The sequence below is a fragment of the Neolamprologus brichardi genome, chromosome 9 (assembly GCF_056152115.1).
Source record: "Neolamprologus brichardi isolate AB-2024 chromosome 9, ASM5615211v1, whole genome shotgun sequence".
Taxonomy (NCBI): domain Eukaryota; kingdom Metazoa; phylum Chordata; class Actinopteri; order Cichliformes; family Cichlidae; genus Neolamprologus; species Neolamprologus brichardi.
Genome location: NC_142112.1, coordinates 8,479,404 through 8,503,032, shown reverse-complemented (window position 1 = coordinate 8,503,032; position 23,629 = coordinate 8,479,404). Strand labels below are relative to the sequence as shown.

General features: G+C 42.4%; 2 protein-coding genes across 3 annotated transcripts in view; both read right to left on the bottom strand.

The window, feature by feature from the left end:
* Positions 1-6,277: 6,277 nt before the first annotated feature.
* btr01 (bloodthirsty-related gene family, member 1) lies at positions 6,278-16,727 on the bottom strand. The gene is made up of 10 exons (XM_087845574.1): positions 16,247-16,727; positions 13,079-13,232; positions 10,970-11,065; positions 10,574-10,663; positions 10,334-10,477; positions 8,032-8,179; positions 7,770-7,814; positions 7,639-7,665; positions 7,282-7,457; positions 6,278-7,032 (listed from the first exon to the last, which is right to left on the bottom strand). Exons 1-10 carry the CDS (start codon positions 16,723-16,725, stop codon positions 6,664-6,666), a joined length of 1,728 nt encoding a protein of 575 aa, XP_087701700.1. The 5' UTR covers positions 16,726-16,727; the 3' UTR covers positions 6,278-6,663.
* A 6,304-nt stretch (positions 16,728-23,031) lies between these two features.
* LOC102790544 (zinc finger protein 638-like) overlaps positions 23,032-23,629 on the bottom strand; it is a 43,312-nt gene continuing 42,714 nt past the window's right edge. For both annotated transcript variants that reach the window (XM_087845876.1, XM_087845877.1), the window contains exon 25: positions 23,032-23,449. In XM_087845876.1, the coding sequence (XP_087702002.1) occupies positions 23,393-23,449 (57 nt within the window). In that variant the 3' untranslated portion in view covers positions 23,032-23,392. The remainder of the gene's footprint in view (positions 23,450-23,629) is intronic.

Genomic DNA, 23,629 nt, shown 5'->3' with positions numbered 1-23,629 from the left:
CATCATGGGAATCCCCCAACAGCCTACACCTACTGCAGCATAACTAAGGGAGGATTCAGGGTCACCTGGTCCAGCCCTAACTATATGCTTTAGCAACAAGGAAAGTTTGAAGCCTAATCTTGAAAGTAGAGATAGTGTCTGTCTCCCGAATCCAAACTGGAAGCTGGTTCCACAGAAGAGGGGCCTGAAAACTGAAGGCTCTCCCTCCCATTCTACTTTTAAATACTCTAGGAACAACAAGTAGGCCTGCAGAGCGGGAGCGAAGTGCTCTAATAGGGTGATATGGTACTACAAGGTCATTAAGATAAGATGGGGCCTGATTATTTAAGACCTTGTATGTGAGGAGCAGGATTTTGAATTCAATTCTGGATTTAACAGGAAGCCAAAACAGGAGAAATCTGCTCTCTCTTTCTAGTCCCTGTCAGGACTCTTGCTGCAGCATTTTGGTATTATAGTATTACAGTTACTGTATTTCAGTGCTGGAGCCCTGATTTGTGTCCCCAGGATTCTTCTTTGTGTGAAGGTAACTATTATGTTTAATGCTGTGGCTTATTACCTGCAAATGTTCAGTAACGTCTGTGTAATAACCAGGGAGGACTACAAAACACAAAACGTGCTATTCTTCTTCTTCTTATTATTATTAAATCTAATTTCAGTTTAATAAGTTATTAAAGTTCAAGAAGTGTGATGATTACTTGGAAATATGTGTAACAACTTTGAATCAGGTCTGCAAAATACAAAATGACTATTACTACATTTCATAGTAATATTGGACAATATTGGAAGCAGACGATGAGCAGGAATAGAAAGTTCTGCTGATATTATTTGACTGAACAGGTCTTCTTAACATCTTAAATATGATGATACTCGTGGCTCACATACATCTGTACAAACATGTTGGTTGTGATGTGTGCACACTGTGGTGCTCTGTGGTGTCACTAACATCATGTCTTTCTTTGCACTGGTGACCTGATCATGTGTCTGTTTATGTGAATAAAGCTCTGCTCACATGTCATTAAAATGACATTTCAATGATTTCTTTATTGTTCCAGTCTGTTGTAGTGGGCGTAGCTCTGAAAACAAACATGAAATTCACATAGATCTTGGTAAGAATCACAGCAGGACATTTACATGCAGCAGGGATTATGAGTGAATCACAGTAAAGGAATTTAAGAAGAAAGAATTGAACCACGGCTCTCATCCACATCGTGTAACGCTGCATATTCAAACATTATTACTGATGGAAATGACTCCAGAAAAGGTTCATAATGTCCCACAACTAAAATCCTCGGCCTATAAACTCAAATAACCAATCAGGAGTCTTGATCTTCCAGATGTTTCAGTATCACATCACAAATGTTGCCATTTCTTATCATTACAGCGTTTTCTCCAAGCTTATTGTTCATCCATCTGAACACTCATTAGTACGTTTAAAGCTACACGTTACCTGTACTGTTATTATAAGTCACTCTTGAAAACCCACCTCTTTACCCTGGCCTTTGACACCATGTGAGATGTTGGTTTTTATTTTTATTTTTATTTCTTATTTTAGTTGTTTTTAGGTGATTCGATGCTGTTTTATCTTGTTTTTGTTTTAATATAGGGCTGTTTTAATTTTATGTTTTATGTGTTTTATTTATTTATTTTGCTGTTTTCTGTTATTCTATTGTTTTAACTTATTTTCTGTACAGCACTTTGTTCCTGTGCTGGGTATTTTAAAGTGCTTTATAAATAAAATTGGATTGGATTGGATTATAAAATGATTTCTCTAATGCACCTCCTTGAGTTATTGATCACATTGCTCCTGTCAGAACAGAACCACCTAAATCATCCTGGAGAAGAAGAATCTGCTGAATACAGGAAGGAGCAATGAATTCATTTTGAAATCTATGAAACTAAACAAAAGGCTTTTTTATTTCCATTCATCAATAAACGATTTAATCATTGTAATTATTCTATCAGCTGTTTCAGTGATGAGTGTTTCTAAAGTTTATAACATTAGAGGGAATCAGTCATTTCTCTGCCATACAGATGACTGCCATAAGCACCACGTCCACATGTTCACCTGTAAAATCTAAAAAATCACCAGCAGCTCCCTGCAGGCTGCTGTCGCCCTCTGCACTCTGCTCTAATCACATCACGACTTACGTCCAGTGGTAATACATCACAGACCTGTATCTTTATTAGATATAAAAACAGCAGCTGAATGAACCCAATCACAGGACAGAGAGGTCTTACTGAAGTCATCAGTGACCCGAGGAGTGAGAAACTCTTCTTGATCTCACTGCTGTTTGATACTGTTGTTAATGACTTTTGAATGAAAAGGTTTCATGACTCAGTCAGTTTAACAGGCTCCTGATCGGCTCTCGTCGCATCTAAAGAGTCAACATGTCTTACATTTCAGTTATCTGTTTTAGATCTGCACAAATGTAAAATCAGTCACAGGTTCCAGGTCAGGGGTCAGGGGTCTGTCCCTGGACCGGATGTAACAGGGTCATAAGTCACATTGTTATAATTACACAAAATGTGTCCTAAACCCCCAAACTGTTCCTTTTATACCTGATTTATAGGACTTCCAATTCTGTAGTTATGTTCATTATCAGTTAGAGCCCCTCCTCATTCTTTTCTTCTTCTTCTTTGGTGCAACCCTATAAATACAGTGTACCCCTTTTGCCTCTCCCCTTTTCTACAATTCCCCTGTGGGAGAGGTTGGTGTCATTTCTTTCCCAACACTGTAAAACGCTCATATAATGCATATTTAGCCACCTGGATGTTTCTGATTGTGATTTTAGTTCAATTATTGTCATTATTAAGCCTGTTTTTTGTTAGATGTTATAAGTGTGTAGTATGTGTGTATTATAAATGTGTTTTAGGCGCCATAAATGCTAGCTTGGAAGTTGTGGTGGGTTGAGCTAACCCTCTTCCCCACTGTTTGTATTTGGTTGTAGGAGCTGGAGCGGGCAAATTATTTACTTGGAGGCCTTTCTTTCTTTTACCTTTTGTGATCAGGTATGTCGGATTTTGTGTTGTTGTTTTTGTTTTATCTTATGTCAAATATGTTACGTGTAAATCCATACTTTATGTTCAATGTAAAAATAAATGCCGCCCTTTTCTACAATTCCCCTGTGGGAGAGGAGCTGGAGTGGGCAAATTATTTACTTGGAGGCCTTTCTTTCTTTTACCTTTTGTGATCAGAGATCAGACACAACGCAGAATCACACCGGTTACACGTAGTCACACTTGGTACTGTCATGAGGAAGCATATTATTTATCCTACCATTACTCTGCAGATGATACACAGTTGTACTTCAAGAACTTTGTAGAACTGCACAGAGACGAGGCAGAAATATGTACTGTCTGCAAAAACAACAGAACCTTGGTTCCTATTTATCCTCCCTTTGTCTTCAACACAGTGAGCGAGTCAGCCACGGCATTATTCTGGTGAGATTACCACAACTGGTTTCTTACAGAGACCCTCCAGGCATGCATGCAGTGAGATCTCTCAGGTCATCACAGGTCATTTTCCTGTCCTGTCTGGCAGCTTTTTCAATCACAGTTATGATCTGAATGCTCTGTTGTGCCAAACACACGTTGCTCTATAACCTCTACAGGCTCGTTTGGTTATTTATTCATTTCTATTCACCTTATTTCAGTTATTACATATATGTGATGACCCTAACTGCCACAGCTGTAAGAAAACATACATGAAACACAAAAATGTAAATGTGCATATAAGTCAACAATATATAAAACAGAGTGTGGAGTGTTGCAGTATGTAACAGCCCCCAGGAGCCAGAGGCAGACAGATATGGATCCAGGAGAGCCGGGCCGTCTGCAGCCACACATTTGGTTTGTGCGCGGCCATCCCAGCAGAAGGAGAGAGGCCCTACAGGGGGCCCAGGGGTCAGGGGTCAGTTCTTGGGAGCAAGCAGACCTGAGATCAGTGTGTGTGTGTGTGTGTGTGTGTATGTGTGTGTGTACATGTGTGTGTGTAAATGGTAAATGGTAAATGGACTGATTCTTATATAGCGCTTTTCTACTCAACATGCCACATTCACCCAATCATACCCATTCTCACAAGCACTTTATCTATACTTAGTGCTATTTAACTACATTCACACACACATTCATACTCCGATGGACGCATCGGAGAGCAACAATGGGGTTAGTATCTTGCCCAAGGATACTTGACATGCAGACTGGAGGAGCCAAGGATCGAACCACCAACCTTCCGATCAGTAGGTGACCTGCTCTACCTCCTGAGCTACAGCCACCCAGTGTGTGTGTGTACGTGTGTGTGTACGTGTGTGTGTGTGTGTACGTGTGTGTGTGTTTGTGTGTGTGTGTGTGTGTGTGTACGTGTGTGTGTGTACGTGTGTGTTTGTGTGTGTGTGTTTGTGTGTGTGTGTGTGTGTGTACATGTGTGTGTGTACATGTGTGTGTGTGTGTGTGTAGCACCAAATTTAAGCATCTTAAAGTCTTCAACCTGAAACAGTCTCTCTCTGTCTCAGATAGCATCAACATTTTGCTCTGTGACCGTCTCCATGGAAATAATTCCAAACATTCAAACCATGCTTGTCACGTCACAGAGAGGAACAAAGAAATTACAAAGACATGTTTGAAGTCACTAAGATAATTACGACCAGTAGATCCTTTTTATCTGCATAACAGAGAGAGCATTCCCACAGTACGTCGACCTCTGACCAGCGCCCTGTACAGGAAGTCTGGACTGGAGTCCTGATGTCTGATCCTGCGAGTATTACCCAGCAGCCAGTGCAGAGTTCAGATGGAGCAGATGTGGGTGAGGGGACTCGCTCGGCTCTCACTGCCCCACTGTCCGAGTGCCGTGCCTGCTTTGGCAGCTTTGTAATTAACCAACTGGTAATTAACCGGGTTCATTTTTGGGTCACAGTAGGGACAGTAGGTCACACGGGCCTGTAACCAGTAACAGCTATTCACACTAAAACTGGTTAATGCTCAAATTCTTACCTTCACAAAGGGTTAGAAAGGGAATGTCCACAATTTAGTCTTTTAGTTGCTGAAGTTTTTAAAAGTATTTTAAAGAAGAAAAGCAGAATCAAATTATATTCATAATCACATAATAATGATCAAATCACATCAATTATACATATTTAATTAATCTAAGAAAGACAAAACAATAATCACGAACAGTGACAGAGGTGGCAAACATCATCCTTACATCAGTGAATCACATATGTGTAAAACCCTCCTTCAAAAACTACTTCCAAATGATTCATCAGTAGAACACAGAATAGGACATTAACACAGAGAACATATTGTCGCTCCGGGGGTACAGGAGCGCAACATAAGGGCTAAAAAAAAGGTGCCCTGGTCCCCAAAGTCAGAAACAGCCACGTCACAGATAAAGGTGAGGTTTGTTGCTACATCAGTCGTACCAAAACTGAAAGCAGAAACTCCAGGGTGAACCAAAATCAGCCAAAGTTACAAAGGAAAGGAGCTTTTCCAAAGAAGTGCTACCTAAACTAGACGAGGACAAGCGCTACCCCAAACCCCCAAATTTAATAAACAAGAGAAAACGTACACGAGTAAATGGGCTTCAGTGCTGTTTACAAATGGACAAAGCTATTTACAGTACTATACACTACATACAGGTCTGCCGGAGACAGTGGCAGCCAATCAGAAGAAGGAGAGACTGCAGAGACTCTTAAAGGCACAGAGCACACATACAAAATGTAGTCCAGACATACCAACACACACACTGATTCATGACCAAAATATGGCCATTGTAAATGTTTTAAGGAAAATATTTTCCCATTTTTAATGTGATGACAGCAACACATCCTAAAAGAAATCCTAAAGTCCAACTTTAGGAACACAATGAAGTGTTTCTTTTTGTGCAGCAGTCTCTAAACGTCTGACGGCCGAGGAGAGCACTTTCTGATATAACAGTCCTGGCTCTTGTTTCATGATGTAGTAAGTGTGCCTTTCCAGAAGTGTAAACTGCCAAATCCACATGTGACTCCATGCCATCGGTAATGCAGGCCGCTGAGGCTGAAAGCAGGCCAGATAGCCTCGCTCATCTTTAGTTTGACGGATGTCCGTATTTTCCAGAAAGAATTTCACATTTTCTGCCAACATTAATCACAATGGCAGCTTTAGCATATGCTAACCAAAGGCCATATTCTTCTTTATTGTGCTGCAAAGAGTGGGCAGCACGGTGGCACGGTGGTTAGCACTGTTGCCGCACAGCAAGAAGGTCCTGAGTTCAATTCCAACATCAGGCCAGGGTCTTTCTGTGTGGAGTTTGCATGTTCTCCCCGTGTCTGCGTGGGTTCCCTCCGGGTACTCCGGCTTCCTCCCACCGTCCAAAGACATGCAGCTTGTGGGGATAGGTTAATTGGATAATCCAAATTGCCCATAGGTGTGAATGTGCGAATGAATGTGAGTGCGAATGGTTGTCTGTCCCTGTGTGTTGGCCCTGCGACAGACTGGCGACCTGTCCAGGGTGTACCCCGCCTCTCGCCCTATGACAGCTGGGATAGGCTCCAGCGCCCCCCGTGACCCTGAAAAGGATAAGCGGAAGCGAATGGATGGATGGATGGATGTGCTGCAAAGAATAAAATGATCAGTTATTAGTTGCAGATGTTTCTGTATCCAAGTCTTGAAGCAGTTGATATAGTTTCATTCTGTCATCGCAACAGGACAAATGATTAGTGGAGCCTCATTTCGTCCCGATTTATTTGTACAGGGGCTGAAGAACGGATGGATGGTGTCAGAAAAACTATCTGTGAATGTAAACATTAGCACTTTGGCATCGACGTTGTAGAAGGACAACAGTCCCTTGTCATAGTCGACATAGATTCCCACCCGGGACGGTCTGATGGGAACCGTCAAGTTGGTCGATGGTTCTGTTCTGAAGGCGAACTCGGAGTGATCCCGAAGGCTGAGAAACCAGTATCCATGGGCGGGGCTCACGGTGATTTTACCCTTACGGTTGATGGACCGACTGGCCACGCCGAGGTCCCAATCAGTCTTCCCCCCTACCTCCACCTGAAAGAGGACGTTGTGGTAATGATTAATTTAGACATTGGACACCGAATTTTCCCCATATGTTAAAGAAATAAATTAAAAACACGAATTAATCAGTAATTTATCAAAAAGAAACATAAAATCTTCTCACTAAACTCAAGATGTCACAAAGCTCCCCTTGCTCATGTCTCCACGTCCCCATCAGATGGACTGCTTTGTTTGTAGAGACTGAGAGTTTAAACTAAAACAGCTTGTTTCCATATTGCTTACCTCCCAGTAATGGCGCCCTGAGTTGAAGCCCTGGTTGGCCAGCACACACACTACCCGGTCAAAGCGTTTCAGGTTGTCTGGTACCACCTGATGGCGATCTCCACAGTAAACCCTCTTCCCATCTGCTGAGACGGTGAGACGTGGGTGGGCTGTGGTGGGATCCAAAGTGATGTCGACTGACAGATACAGTGATAGAGCAACGGTTAGTTCCTCCATCCTGTAACAGCTGACTTGACTTGAGTTCGGGTTAAAGATGAATGATGTAAACTGTAAATGCCAAAACGTCTTTGAAAGTTTCTAAAAACCTGCCAGTGTAGCTCGGGGCTCAAACAAAAGTAAACGCTAAAAAGTCCATACCTGCATATTCTTGAACCCTCCTAACCTCTGCAAAGAAAATGTGATAAATTGACTTGTTGACATTTTCTTCAAATCATTAGAAGAAGAATATTAGCATGTAAAGAACTGTGTGCTGTCATTAAAACACTTACTCAGGTTGGGTCTAGATAACGACTGGATTGATGACGATTGCTGACCTACCAGTACGGAGAGACACATTTTTGTAATGTTCAGTTAATATTTGATGTTTGTTAATGAAAACATGATCATGCAGAGTTTGAACTTAGAGTTACATCATGCTAGGATGGTCTTTTTTCCATTGAGTTGCAAAGGTTTACAGACACTATTTGCTCTTTTGAATCTTCAACATGACTTTACTGCCCAGTGTAACTTGAGGTGGGAATGAAGACTTACAGATTTCTGGCAGTACTCGCAGCTCTTTGTGAAACTGCTCCATCATCTGATTGACGGACCTGAGAATCACACCTGACGTCAGCTGAGATGACACGGAGACTCCGGACCAGTTCTTAGCCGGCGGAGGTGCAGACAGGGAAGGGAACGTCTGCAGGGGGATAGGAATGTCATAAAGTAGGGATGCAACGATACCAATTTTTTCAAACCGATACGATACCGATACTTGGATCTGAGTACTTGCCGATACCGAGTACAAAAACCGATACTTCTACCACACACACACACACACAAATGCAATGAATTGGAAGACAGGTTTTATTTTATTCTCTGCCGATAAAAAATAAAATCTTAATAAAAATGACCACAAAAAAATTTCAAGAGAAAAATAAGCACTTCTCTTAAATTATTGCAGAGTCTCCACATTGTAATTTAACAAAATATCACTGAACTATTGGCACTGTCTCGAGCTTTCAGAATAATAAATAAACACTTCTGTTTGGAATAAAATGAATACAAATTAGGTTTGAGAATAAAATAAACTTTGAAATTATTGCAGAGTGTCCATAATGTAAACAAACAAACAAAATAAAGAAAGTATTTGGCTTTGACAAACTCCTCATCTGCCCGTGGATCATCAGTCCACTGTGCCGTTAAACCAAGGACTGACATCGCGCACACACTGCTTGTCTTTACCTCTTTAGAAAGTTTTGGCACCATTATCTCCCTGATGTGTGGGCGGCTGGGAATTTCATATCTCAGCTCGAGTATGCTGAGAAGACAGTGCAATCCTATGTTTTCCACGACCGGGATTGGCTGGTCATCCAGAGCAATAAAATGAGTCGAGCCTCTGTTATTTTAACTGCCCGTGGATTTTCTCTTGACATTTTTCATCGCTTTTCCAAAACCTGAGTTAAAGTTGGCTGTTCCACACTGCTGACATTTTGTTTAGCCTAGCTGCAGCAGCCTCCAGTTTCTCTTTTTTTACTCGTCTAACCCTGTGCCTGTTTAGCGCGGGATGTCCCCCTAGTGGCCAATCTAAAAAACTACAATAAAAATGACAATCCACCCTCTGATTAATGAAATAAGTTAGTATCGGTTCATGGTATCGGTTAACTTTTACGAGTTAACCAATACCACATTTTTACAGCATCGGTCCCGATACCCGATACCAGTATCGGTATCGGTGCATCCCTATCATAAAGACATACAGTCTATGTTACATATCATGTTAATCACACTATATGCTCAAAGTAGCCAAATTCCAGTTACTTAGGGCCAAATAACAAATTCCAGTAATCACCGATTTCATTTTCATCGGCGGTTTAGGAAAAGGTCCACCCTGCTGCTCTCTCTTCTGCACCTCTCTCATGCACTGTCCTTCAAACTCATCCATGTACTCCTTACATGTTCACCTGTCTCCCTCTCATTGAACTCTAACCTTCATTCTCTCGTCTCTCCAGAACATATCTGCTTGTTTCCAGACTCTCGTCCATGCACTCCCTCCCCTCACTGCAGATTACATCTGGAAACATCAGTAGTTTCTGCTGGAAAGGTAGCTGGCAGTGGTTCCTGGAGTTTGCACCAAAAACCTCTCAGTAAATGCTTTGATTGCTAGCAGATTGCTACTGACTACCTGCTGGCTGAGCAGGAGTATAAGGTGTGGCACAAACCAGAAAAGTCGTGCCTCAGCCACAGCCGATGTGTTTCAAAAGACACAACATTTAGTTTAAATCTTCACTTCAGCTAAACTACAGTGCTACAACACGCTGCTGACAAATGAATCACAAACTTTTTGCCAGCTGCTTGGGTATGCTTCTTTTCTAATGACTGGTCGACTGGTCCACTGACTAACAGCAACCTCTAGCGACTGAATGGGCGACGCTCATCAGCTTCATTCACTCGTTGCTGTTGCCACCACGAGCACCTCTACAGCCCTCTCCTCCCTGGTCACGTGTCTGCACCCTAACAAACGCTGCTTATACCGAACTGTGCTGTGAGCGTGACTGGGGGGCCCCAGTGTGTAACCGTGGCTCTCACAATTCTTAGTTTTATGCAAACAATAACATAAAAGCATCAGGAGTAGAGTGGAGAGTGGAGAAGACATGTTCATGTCTCCCAGCAGCGAGTGCCTCTAGCAAGATGAGTAATCCTGATCCAGGGTTTCACATCTCTGCATCTCAGTTCTCACCTCGTCAGTATATTCCTTAACTGGACTTAGAGCTACTTTCTGAGAGTAACTAGTGGAGCACTGCAAACGTCTGTATTATTTTATCTGGTGCGTCATTTCATTATTTCTTCATACCTTGAGAAAGAAGATGTAGTCCTCAGACAGAGCCAGCTGACTCAGTGCTGAGCTCCTGCGTTTAAGCTCAGCTATTTCTTCTTCCAGCTCTCTCAGCACGCTCTGAGCTCTGCGCTCTGCCGCTCGAAGAGTCATCTCTATCACCTGGGTGCCACAGAAAGCGTGTGTTCACAAATATGCCGACAAATGTCTCGTCTGCTTTGAGACAAAAATAGTACGATTGTCTCTGTAGTTGGTCACCTCCAAGACTTCAGCTTGGCAGTGCTCCACGCTGGAGATCAGCTTGGAAAAAGCACAAACGGCTCCATCCGTCTCTCTCTCTGCAGTATCCTGATTAAAGCACGAACAGCAACCAGCGGAAAAGTAGAAAAGAAGAAATCAGAGACAACCATAAATGCAAAATGTGACAAACCAAAGTGTATCTATTCTGTCATTTTCTTTTCTGATTTCATTAAACATGAGCAGCTCGGCCACATGAATACAAACTGTTTTTAAGTGTCAGCTAAAGATCTCTGCTCTCTGATTGGCTCCTGGAACAATGTAGCATGCTATCTTAACAAAACAAACAAACAAAGTGCACGTGTGAGAGAATAAACACATACGATCCTGCAGTCGTGTTGACACCACATCACTCACCTTTATCTCTCGCAGCGAGCTGTGCACCTCCTCCACTTTTCTCTCTCTCTCACTGATGAGCTCCTTCAGCTTCGCCTCAGTAAGGCCTAACTGAGCCTGTATGAGACAGAAAACACACACTGTGTCTAATAACCAATGCATTAAGCATGCTCTGCTGCAGGTGCATGTTTATATACAATTAGATGCACAGTTTGTTTGTCAGTGACAGTTGACTTTGATTTAAAATCAACTGACAAACACTGAATATATGATTGAAGTGCAGATCTTCAGCTTTAATTCAGGGCTTTCAGGTGTCTGTGTTACTGCTGATAGACGTCGTGTGAATTCTGATGAGTGAGAGCGAACATGATTGGATAATGGGCCAAAGCAAAAGCAACCCAGGAGTTTATCAAGATAAAGAAATGGGATATTATAACAAAGTCAGTCAGCCTAACTCAACTCTATAGAGCCGCTTATTGAATACAAACTGAAGGCACAGGGACACACGAACAAGCAGCAGCTGGAGATGGTTACAGTTCAGGGTTCGAAACATCAGGGAGCCGTTTTTCATTCAAATATTAAATACAAGTCTTATATTTAAATGTGTGTGTATTAATACATAATTCAACTTGAGCCTCTGAAAAAGCGAGACTGTGTAGAAAAGCTTCTAACTCCTGAACAGTGAGTGCAGCAGTTCTGCTAAAGCTGCTGAATTAAAGCTGAAAGCCTGCAGTCACATCTGGATTCATCCACTGTGGTTCTGCACAGACACAAACCTAGAGACACAGTTCGAACAGACTGTGCATGACAGCACAGCTGTCTGGTCCAGACCAGAGTTTAGCAGTGAGGATGTTCACAGCTAGGGCTGGGTATCGTCACTGATTTCTAGAATCGATTCAATTCCGATTCACAAGGTCCCGAATTGATTCGATCCACGATTCGATTCACTTCGATTTGAATCTGGGAAATTTTGACAGTCAGAAATATTATAATTCAGATCAGTACATTTACATATTTTTGTATCTATAAAAAGGAAGCTGACACACACAAGACTTTATCAAAGGTGTGAGCGTCACAGCAGAGGCCTTTGTGTCAAAGTAGCTGAAGATAAAACACAGAAACACATGAAGCTGATTTTCCTGGCCTGGATTTTATAAAAATATTCTGCAGTAGATCAAAAATGAAAGAAAACCATTAATCAACATATAAACATCACCTCTGACGTTACACCGGTTTGATTACAGACACGGCGTTTTGCATTTTACATAATTTTAAAAAGTTTAAATTGGTTCAGTATTGAACGGCAGAAATGAGGTTTTCTTTTCGGAAGAATGTAAAAGGGAAAAAAAAAACAGCGGCCGACAGCCTGTAAACAACGGTAGACTTGTGCGTAACAAGCAAGCGAATAATGCAGAAAACAGTACAGAGAGAGAGAGAGCATTGTGGTCGAAGCAAAACAGTAAAAGTCAGAGGGAATTCATGACGATGTTTATGTGAAGCGTAGTTTGGAGATATTGTTTGGAGAGAGATCAAAGTAACAGCTTTAGAATCAGCGCATAAAGGGCGTGAACACAAAGCGCGGACCCGCCGAAACATCAGAGTCAGCGAGCTGTCGGCTTTCAGCCCCGACTGTGAGAAAGGCGACATCTCACCGATTCTGATGCGTCGGCGGGTCCGCGCTTTGTGTTTAAGTCTTTGTGCAGAATCCGTGTTCCTGCTCTCATTTACTGTCTTAGCTGTTTGGTGGTTGTTGAAATTTTGTGAGGTTTCACCAGAGATTCTGGCATTTCGGGCAAAATAAATTTATATTAAAAAATTGATTCAGAATTTTAATGAATCGATTTTACGTTATCCAAGCCAGAATCGATTTTAATCGATAAATCGATTATAAAAACCCACCCCTAGTTCACAGCTCCACCTGATACTCTGACCTTTGGACATGCCAGTCCAAACTGGAATTCATCGTTCCAGTTTGGACTGGCATGAAAATTAGAATCAGGATATGACAGCATATCAGGAGCCTGTGAGGGAAAAACCTTCAACATTATGAAAGTTAAAGAAATACAGAACTTTTACTAAACCAGTCAATGAGGCCCAGTTAGCTGTGAGCCAACCACCACATGCACAAACCTTCTTCAAGTGCCACTCTCGTTTGGCGGGGGTGATGTTGTGTCCTAGGTGATCCGACGTCCCCGCACACGTGCTGCACACGCACACGTTGTCAGTGCGACAGAAGAATTCCAGACCTCTCAGGTGGACGGGGCACGGCGGCAGATCCGAGTCACTGCACATGTCAACATTTGAATAAAGCCGTAACATGTAAGTGACTGATTAACCTGTCGTCTGGTTTCAGGAACATATTATTCAGTTGTTTACAGTTTGACACGTGTATGGTTACATTTAGCTGTTTAGGTTTCCTTACTCTGCTTTTCTTATTTCCTGTCATACGTACACTGATACTACATGCAGACACTCCTCTGAACAATCTGTTTCACACAGTTTTTTCCCGTCCTACATGTTCATGATGTCATACTGACGAGATATCTGTGAACACAGCACAACCACTCACCTCCTGTTCAAACCTCCTGTTTGCAATGAGACACTTGTTTTAGGCAGTGGGTGACCTGAGCAACGCCTCGTATAAAACAAAAGATGCTTTTGAGCTGTGAGTAATGCAGAAATACTCCAGAAACGTGCACCATACAAATGTTTCTGTTGTAAACATCAGTACTAAAACCTTGTCTCACTTGAGGACTAATACCATTAGTAATGGTTAAGAAGTCTCAGCACTCCTTCCAAGAGGACAACCATTACTAGAGTCTGCGTCTGTGGTTTTAAAAGTGAAGACGCCTCGTGGACGCCAGGCCGGCTGTCTTCACAAACCTAAAGCCCACTCGCCTTCTCTTCAATCATTTGAAACTGCTGAGTTGGTTTAATAACATGTATATTTCAATAAGTGATGACGACTCAGGTCGTCCTAACGCAAACGACGACTCGTGCTATTCATGGTAACAAAGGGAATCTCTGTGGCTTTGGACGGTTTATCAAACAGGCATAAACAGAAAATGTGCTTAATACTGGAAAGTAGTTTTGTTGTAAAGTTCAACAATCAGATGATCCCCTATGAGCAGGAAGTCGGCATGGTGAGGACTCGCTGAGAGCAGGGGTCGGAGACTGTCTGAAGCATTTTAGCTCAAACTACCAAACAGCCACGAGGTGCTGATCTCTGCATACAGCAGAGCACAGACAGAGCAGCCCAACGACATATAACTGTTATTGTTTACAAACCCACGAGGAATGAAAAGTATTAGCAGGTTGTCTAGGCCCGTATGTTGTTAAGACGTGTCTGTAGTTTAACTAATTGATTTGTGTGAGATGGATGTTTATTCACGTAAACTCTATGAGTATGTATTTGATTGCTCCCTCATCAGGTCTGCTCATCCACTGCTGCTGTTGAATCAAAGCGTTTCTGCTGTGGCATCAAGCTAATGTGTCCACTTAGTAAATCTGGTCCTCTCTGTGGGAGCCTTATAGCATTTACAGTGGTATGCAAACATTTGGGCACCCTTGATCATTTTCATGATTTTCCTTCATAAATCACTGGTTGTTTGGATCAGCAATTTCATTTCCCAGTACCTGCACTGGCCACACAGTGCAGGTACTGGGAAGCGCCACCACATCTTACTGTGGGCAGCAAGTGTTTCTCTTGGAGTGCTGTGTTCTGTTTCCGCCATGCATACCACCTCTAAATAACTCAGTTTTAGCTTCATCAGTCCACAGCATCTTATTCCAGAATGAAGCCGGCTTTAGCAAACCTCAAGCACAGAAAGGCTTCCTCTGCATCACTCTCTCATACAGCATCTCCTGGTGTACAGTGTGCAGAATAGTTGAACAATGGTAAATGACCTGTAAAGCACTTTACACATCCAGTCACACACACATTCACACACTGGTGATGGCAGCTACATTGTAGCCACAGCTGCCCTGGGGCGCACTGACAGAGGCGAGGCTGCCGAACACTGGCGCCACCGGGCCCTCTGACCACCACCAGTAGGCAACGGGTGAAGTGTCTTGCCCAAGGACACAACGAGCGAGACTGTCAGAGCCGCGGCTCGAACCAGCAACCTTCCAATTACAAGACAAACTCCCAACTCTTGAGCCACGATCGCCCCCACGAACGATGCACAGCGACTCCATCTACTGCAAGATGATGTTGCAGGTGTTTGGAGCTGGTGTGTGGGTTGACTCTAACTGTTCTTCCTTCGTCTCTGCTTATCTAAGATTTTCCTTGACCTGTCACTTCCGGCCTTAACCAGGACTGTGTCTGTGGTTTTCCATTTCCTCACTATTTTCCTCACAGTGGAAACTGACAGCTGAAATCTCTGAGACAGCTTTTTGTATCCTTCCCTTAAACCATGATGTGAACCATCTTTGTTTTCAAGTCATTTGAGGCTGTTTTGAGGCTCCCTTGTAGCCACTCTCGAGAGAAGACGCAAAGAGGAGAAAAACTTGCAACTGGCCACCTTAAATACCCGTTCTCATGATTGGATTCACCTGTGTATGTAGGTCAAGGGTCAATGAGCTTACCAAACAAATTTTATATTTCAATAATCAGTGCTAAAGGTGTTCAAGTCAATAAAACAACAAGGGTGCCCGAATTTATGCAGCTGCCTAATTTAGTTTAAGTAACTATTGCACACTTTCTGTAAATCCTGTAAACTTCATTTCACTTCTATCATTGCGTGTGTCTCCTATATGATATATTGAAATAAAATGATCCAAACAAATAATGATTTATGAAGTAAAAATATGAGAATTATCAGGGGTGCCCAAACATTCACATGACTCTGTGTAGAGGATATGAAAATGTCCCCCACATACCTCACCACTGTAGGCATGGACCTGAAAAGTTATTAAGTCAAATTTGGAACAAATAAAAAAAATGAAATAATTTATGGTTTGTTGTGGCACTACTCTCACGAACATCCCGCTGACACTAATGACAAACCCTTCTCTGGATGATTGTTTGGTACTATTTGGTAACTTCGTCTCTTTACAAATGTGAACTGCACCAGTCTGCGCGCCAAATGTCCTCAGTGAAGACAGCAACTCCAAGCTGCTGACACATCCACCAGAGTGTGAATGTGTGACTGCTGCATGGGAAGCACTGAAGGGTAGGAAAAGGTGGCTGCGTGAACGGGTGAATGAGGCATGCATAAAGCACTTAATAAGATCCAGTCCTATTAATGTGGTTCAGTCAAATATATTGTAATGCAATATTTCAGTATATTTCGGTACCTGGGGTAAGGTGGTGGGGGGTCGTGATGCTCCGACCTGACAAAGGGAGCACCATCTCGACTCTGAGGCAGCCCAGGGTCTGGCAGGCGCTGAAAACGTGACATCATTTCTGCAAAGATGTTCTCGGGCATCTCGCCCTGCCTCTGGAATCTGGCTGACAGTGGTTGATTATGATGGGAAGGGGACCTGGAAGGCTCCGTTCCTCTTTCAGCCACGGGAGAGCCGGCCATCTGCTTGAATTGTTCAGTTATTTCCTTCAGGGTCAGGTTGATATGGAGAGCTGGTCTCTTGAGGAAGGACTCTTTGCAGAGAGGGCACTGGTACATTTTTGAACTGTTTCCGTCCCAGTAGGAGGAAATGCAGGTTTGGCAGAAACTGTGTCCACATGGTGTTGTGACCGGTTTGTTAAATACGTCCAGACAGATAGAGCAGGTGAACTGGTCTTCAGACAGGAAGGCAGCAGGTAGTGACATAGCCATTTATGTTTTGAGCTGCATATAGAGACAGACAGAAGATTAGAAGAATATTAAACCGTGTGCATCAGCAAACGATTGAATAAATGTCCCAAAAGCCTTACTGTTCAGATCTCATCTAATTCTCGTTGCCACAGGAAAAGACCGAGTTTATACAGAACTGGTCTGGAGCTTGTTCATGGGAACTCCAAACGACACTGAATCAGAACCAGAACTCTTTAATTATCCCTGAAAATATGTGTCCCAGTTACTCGCGGCAGTGAGAACAGTAACCGACGAAATAATACAATATGTTACAAAGTTACAAAATAGAAACAAAATAGCTCTAAGAGATACTAATAGCAAAGAATATTAAATATATATCCATGGATATGTATGTTACTTTGTTATTCTCTCTGCAGAGGATGCAATAGTAAGGCTGGAACTACTGCACTGTGGAGTAGAGATATCCAGAGACAGGAATGATATCTTGTCATTTAGTGATGCATTATGGGTAATCTCATTCTGCTCCTGTGATTGGCCAGTGAGTGATGGAGTGGATGGAGGTATTATCTTGGGGAACATCCACCTCTCCAATACAAGCTGAAGTGATAAACTGTGAATTATTAGATGTTTTTATTGATCCATCCACCTGTTCTTCAAGTGTCTGACACACCCAAGCCACGCCCTCTGACCAGCTTCCTGTCGAAGCACCTGTTGGTCACTGCTGTGAAAGATGGGAGCCTGGCCCAGCTAACTTACTCAAAATTCATGACCGCAGACGAGGAACAGTCACTGTTACACAATAATATACAGGTGACCCTGAATCCTCCCTTAGTTATGCTGCAATAGATGTAGGCTGCCGGGGGATTCCCATGATGCATTGAGTTTTTCCTTTCCAGTCACCTTTCTCACTCACTATGTATTAACAGACCTCTCTGCACTGAATCATATCTGTTATTAACCTCTGTCTCTCTTCCACAGCATGTCTTTATCCTGTCTTCCTTCTCTCACCCCAACCAATCACAGCAGATGGCCCCGCCCCTCCCTGAGCCTGGTTCTGCCGGAGGTTTCTTCCTGTTAAAAGGGAGTTTTTCCTTCCCACTGTCGCCAAAGTGCTGCTCATAGGGGGTCATATGATTGTTGGGTTTTTCTCTGTATCTATGAAGCGCCTTGAGGCGACTTTTGTTGTGATTTGGCGCTATATAAATAAAATTGAATTGAATAGAACAGTGACAGTATTGCTGCAAACACTCGCTGCCAAGTTTTCATCCTGAAACCTGGATGAGCTGGACTGATAGGCTGGTTTCATATCTGCAGCCTGATACAGCCTAACAGCCCCAGTCTTAGCTCATATATTACTATCGTTAAAATGATCTCATTATCACCGGTCTAAAGCTCGACTTCAGCAATAGCCATCAAGAATCAAAAGTGAAGGACAAACAGGTGCCGAGAGGATTCCTGCCCCTGGGTAACATGTAACCTAAGTGTACTCTAAAACATTCACTGTTCGCCTAATCCATCAACTGATTCAGAGGCTCTTTGGAGCTGCTGGCAGCATGATACGTGAGCCTCTCAGTGCAAGTGTGCACTTCCTTAACTTAAACACACTAAAGCTAAAACACACAGTGAAAATATACAAAGGAGTAATTGCGCAAGATCAAGAAATTCAGGCTCGGCTGGAATATTCTCGGCCAGGACGTCATCATTACCGAGTTAAACGAAGCAACGAGGAAAAAATCCTGCAAGTCATTCGTGTTTCTTTAGTGTTGCTGTACTGAGATCAGCTGATTGGCAGGATAACATGTTGTATAAGCACATCGCTCCAGCATTCAACAATAAACTGTTATTTCATGAATAAGAGATGTAAAAGGAAGCCTGCTTATGTCACAGTGACCTCAGTGATCTTTCTGTTAGTTTCTTCATACCAGGCAGAAACGTGCTGTCGTGTTAAGTTAGCAGAATGGAAGCTTCACAAATCCAAAGATGCTTTTTGTACAGCACTGGAGAAAATGATGGAACACGATATATGAAGCTTTAGGAAGGTAAATAAATAACAGATTTACTGGCTCATGAAAACGTGCAGCCGTACAGGAAGCAGCACCAGCATTGTTGAGCCATTGCTCAGTCATGTGGTAACAATCTGAAGACAGTGATCATTACTGAGATATGCACGACATCACAGAGCTGTGTGTGTCCTGAAGCTTCCTCAGAGAGAAGATGACAACATTTAATGAAAAGTAATGTGTAAAATCATAACTGTGTGCAACACAGTGCTTTATATTAACACTGCTGAACCTATGATGGAGGTTTGTGTTGTTCTTTCAACCTCAGTGCTAAGAGTTTAGGTCACAATTAAATGTGTGAGATTAATAATCACTTTTTTATTAGACAAAGATGAACTGAAAACAAAACGTGGTTTTTAAATAGTGATTTAGCCCCGCCTACCCATCATGACAGAAAATCACTGTTGACCAATAAGAACACAAAGACCATGTGAAGTTTGACCATTTTGACGAGACTTTGGGGGAAACTCTGATCAACAGTCAGTGTGACGACAATGACGCATCATCACTGTCGTTGTGATTCTGTTAATGTGTTTGGTTTATAAATCCAGCTTTGGTAAAAGCATCGTGACGGCGCACACATGTCGACAACAGACCGTATGATTGTTGAGCACGCTGGTGTCAAAGGCTTATATCAAGTTTCATGTGGCGACACACGGCTGCTTTCTTTCACGTCATCATGAAACAGATTTGGAGTATCCGACCGTACAGGCAGCTCGATAACACCTGCCTGCACAACCATTTCCTGAAGTTACACAGTGAGATCATTTTTTAAAGCTGTACAGCTGCCGTATAAACAGGTAGCGTGTGTCGTCAGCCACGTATGACTTTTATATGCTCAGATAATTTTGTGGTCTGTTGAACAAAGACGTGATTTACGAGTTCTCCACCAACAGCCATGTTTTCACACACTGCTCATAATCACCTATCGATCAAGCACATAACCCGTAAGTGTAAGCGTGCTGTCTGTGGACCGTCCTCTGGATGATAACATTAAATATCAGTACTTATGTTACATATAAGCACATACAGAGCTTCCTTTGACAGACAGATGACGCTCTACAGGCTGCTGGGTGAACTAATCCTGACCAACAACAGGAACAGAGTCCACAGTTCACATGTTAACACGTCTTACCTTATCTGAGGTTATATTTGAGTGTTTGTACGAGATGTTCCCTGTAGCTCGTTCCTCTCCTTCTCTTGCTCCTGTCAGTCTGGATTTCACTTTTCACATTCGTGTCATTTTTCCTTCATTGTTTTGTTGATCCCTCCTCCTAACCCCCCCCACCCACGACATTTATCCAAACAGACCTGCTCGACAGGTGCAGCTGTAGAGGTATGCTGTTTTAGATAAACTCTGTCTCACAGAGCAAACACAGCTCTAATTAGATAATGCACATGCTTTTTACTTCAAGTCCAACTCCAGGCCTTGAGGACCGGCGTCCTGCAGGTTTTAGATGTGTCCTTGATCCAACACAGCTGATGTAAAAGGTTTCAGGTTTTACAGAGGCCTGGTAATGAAATAATCATGTGATTCAGGTGTGTTTACCCAGGGTGAGATCTAAAACCTGCAGGAAAACCAGCCCTCGAGCCCTAGAGTTCCCCACACGGATATATTCTATTAATTTAGCATTTTTACCTAACATGTGTCGTCATGTGTTCTGCTGATGTAGGCCCATTAAAGGTGTTAAGGTTGTGTTTTTTAAGCCCTGACTCTCCATAATCTACCACCTTGGAAACAGGATGTGCAGGTATTTTGCACAGTCAGGCTTCGGCTCAGAACATTTAAAAAAATGCGTTGATAACATATATTATAATTTAACAGATTTAAAGATCAAAATAAATTCTTTCTAATTAGGGGAAATAATGCAGTAAGCATCTTTTATTATCTAAACAAAGAGGGAAAGTATCGTCAAATCTATTTAAATGCACAGAAAGAAATAGAAACGCTATAAATCATACAAATGTTATTCCATGTTATGCATCTATTGTATCCAATGTTAATAATCTGTGAGATAGATATACATACAACTACATGAAGATTAATCTTAGGTTATATAAATACAGCTTTATCTGGTCTATAAGCGATGACATGAATCCTGCTTCTGGGTCCAAACTGCTTTGTTGTGTTTTTAACATGTTTTAATGTTTTCTATCTTGTTCTGTTTAACCTGAACAAGCCCCTAAAGAAAGGCAGTGATCACTGTCAGCCTCTCAGTTTTTATTATCACTGTTCATTTTAAACCCTTCCGGTGTAGCTACAGCCCAGCACATGCAGCCGTATATTCCAGTATATAACCATCAGGAACCCTCACGTTAACTTTTATTGAGTGGTAAAGTTAGCGTTTAAGACTTTAAAGCAATGTGCACTTCTCTCCTACACATCAGTCTTAATTTTACTGTTTTTAACCAACTTCATTTGAACTTTTTTCACTTTTTTATATATTTACATTTCTGTATTATCTCGGAGTATACGGCACTTTTATTTAACTGTGTTGTTTATTGTAGACGGTACTGGTTTCACTCTTGCTGCTGTAAATCAGTTTCTCTTGTGGGATCAATAAAGTCTATCAGGGAGCCCTGACGTTTCCGTCTTTCGTTCTGCAGACAGAGCGCCTGAGGCTGTTTCGTTTCAGCTGGAAGCTGTTCAAACAGGAATGCTGTCACAGTCTGGTTGAGGGAAAAAAAGTGTTTGGCAACCTGGTGAGCAATCACCTCCCATTAGGTAATAACTGCTGGGAGGCCCGTTCACCCTCTGTTGCCCTGCTGTAATGGCTCCACCGATGCCAACAAGCTGGAGCCTCGTTGGATGGAAACGTGCACGAGAACAGTAATCGTTTTCTTACTGCAAACACAACATCACTACCCTGCAAACAGACTGCGTATGATACTAGGCTGTGTTATGGAAACCTCTGATAATAATAGTTGTACAGCCTGACCAACAAGTTTGTTTTGGTAACTGACATTCTCCATGACTCAGCACTGATCAGCAGGTGTACTGTGTGTATTTCAACCGATACTGTTCCCTTATTCTATAATGAAGTTCTCCTTCTCTCTTCAGATGCTCCAAACTCTCGTCAGTCAGTGTGCAGAACATTTCTACACTTTTTACTAGGGATGCACCGATACTGATGCTGGTATCAGGTATCGGGGCCGATACTGTAAAATGTGTGTGTACTCATACTCGTAAAAGTTAACCGATACCATGAACCGATACTAACTTATTTCATTAGTCAGAGGGTGGCTTGTCATTTCTGTTGTAGTTTTTTAGATTGGCCACTAGGGGGACATCCCGCGCTAAACAGGCACAGGGTTAGACGAGTGAGACTGGCGGCTCCAGATAAAAAAGAGAAACTGGAGGCTGCTGTAGCTAGGCTAAACAAAATGTCAGCAGTGTGGAACAGCCAACTTTAACTCAGGTTTTGGAAAAGCGAAGAAAAATGTCAAGAGAAAATCCACGGGCAGTTAAAATAACAGAGGCTCTGACTTATTTTATCGCTCTGGATGACCAGCCAATGCCGGTCGTGGAAAACATAGGATTGCACCGTCTTCTCAGCATACTCGAGCTGCGATATGAAATATAATAAATGAACAGAAGTGTTTATTTATTATTCTGAAAGCTCGAGACAGTGCCAATAGTTCAGTGATATTTTGTTAAATTACAATGTGGAGACTCTGCAATAATTTAACAGAAGTGCTTATTTTTCACTTGAAATATTTTTGTGGTCATTTTTATTAAGATTTTATTTTTTATCGGCAGAGAATAAAATAAAACCTGTCTTCCAATTCACTGTGTGTGTGTGTGTGTGGTAGAAGTATCGGTTTTTGTACTCTGTATCGGCAAGTACTCAGATCCAAGTATCGGTATCGTATCGGTTTGAAAAAATTGGTATCGTTGCATCCCTACTTTTTACCCTGACTGTGAAACCTAAACGCTGCTTATTGGATAACAGCTTGTGATGGACTGTGTGGCGTGGGTGTGGTCTCTGGCCAGCTGCAGAGGAGGGGTGACACAGTGAGCTCCCGGGGCGGCGCAGGGGCGGGGTCGACAGGTGTGCTGGGTTCCGACATTGATTGTGTGTCTTCTTATGTTGACAGTGACAGTCGGAGGGGAAGCGGACGTGACAGCTGCAGAGAGCGGGAGTGGCTGCGAATAAACCCACGTCTCTAAATAAAAAGTTGTGCTGTCAATAATCGCCCCAGCGTGTATTTATCGGGTCAAACGCTACAGACACATCTGGCCAATCAAATATTACAGATGTGGGTGCTCAGAATATTGATATCTTTATTTCACAGCTGAAATGAGACTCAGGAGGAAAACAATAGTTCACTAAAAACATCTCGATTGTGTACGATTCCTGATGGAGTTCATCTTCAGCACAGTTTCCATCACTAATGTTATCTATGAGATGCAATCAAATTCAGCCTCCCCCACCCATCAAGAACCAAAATAAACATCAGATTGGACGTGGCGACGCCGTGAAGCAAACAGCAACTGTCTTTAGAAATGGAGTTAAAGTGTTCAATTAAACCTCAAACATTACAAAAAAAAACAGTTAACAGTTCAAGTTTAAAATGTGACGGTTTACTAAATCTACATGAGAATCTGGACCCAAAGCATCAGGAGTTCAGCTGGAGTCGGGCTTGGCAGTCTCGCTCGTTGTTTTGGACGTCTTCAAGTATTTCTAGGAGAACGTGGACAAAACCCATAAGAAAGTGATTAGAGCAGAACAAGTTCTTTGTGATCAAACAGATGTGTGGACGTGTAAACTGGTTACAATCAGAGCTAAAAGTGTAAGATGAGCCTCAGCCAGGTGTGTTTTACCTGAAAGGCTTTTATTTTGGTCACGTTAGCAAACCTGGGA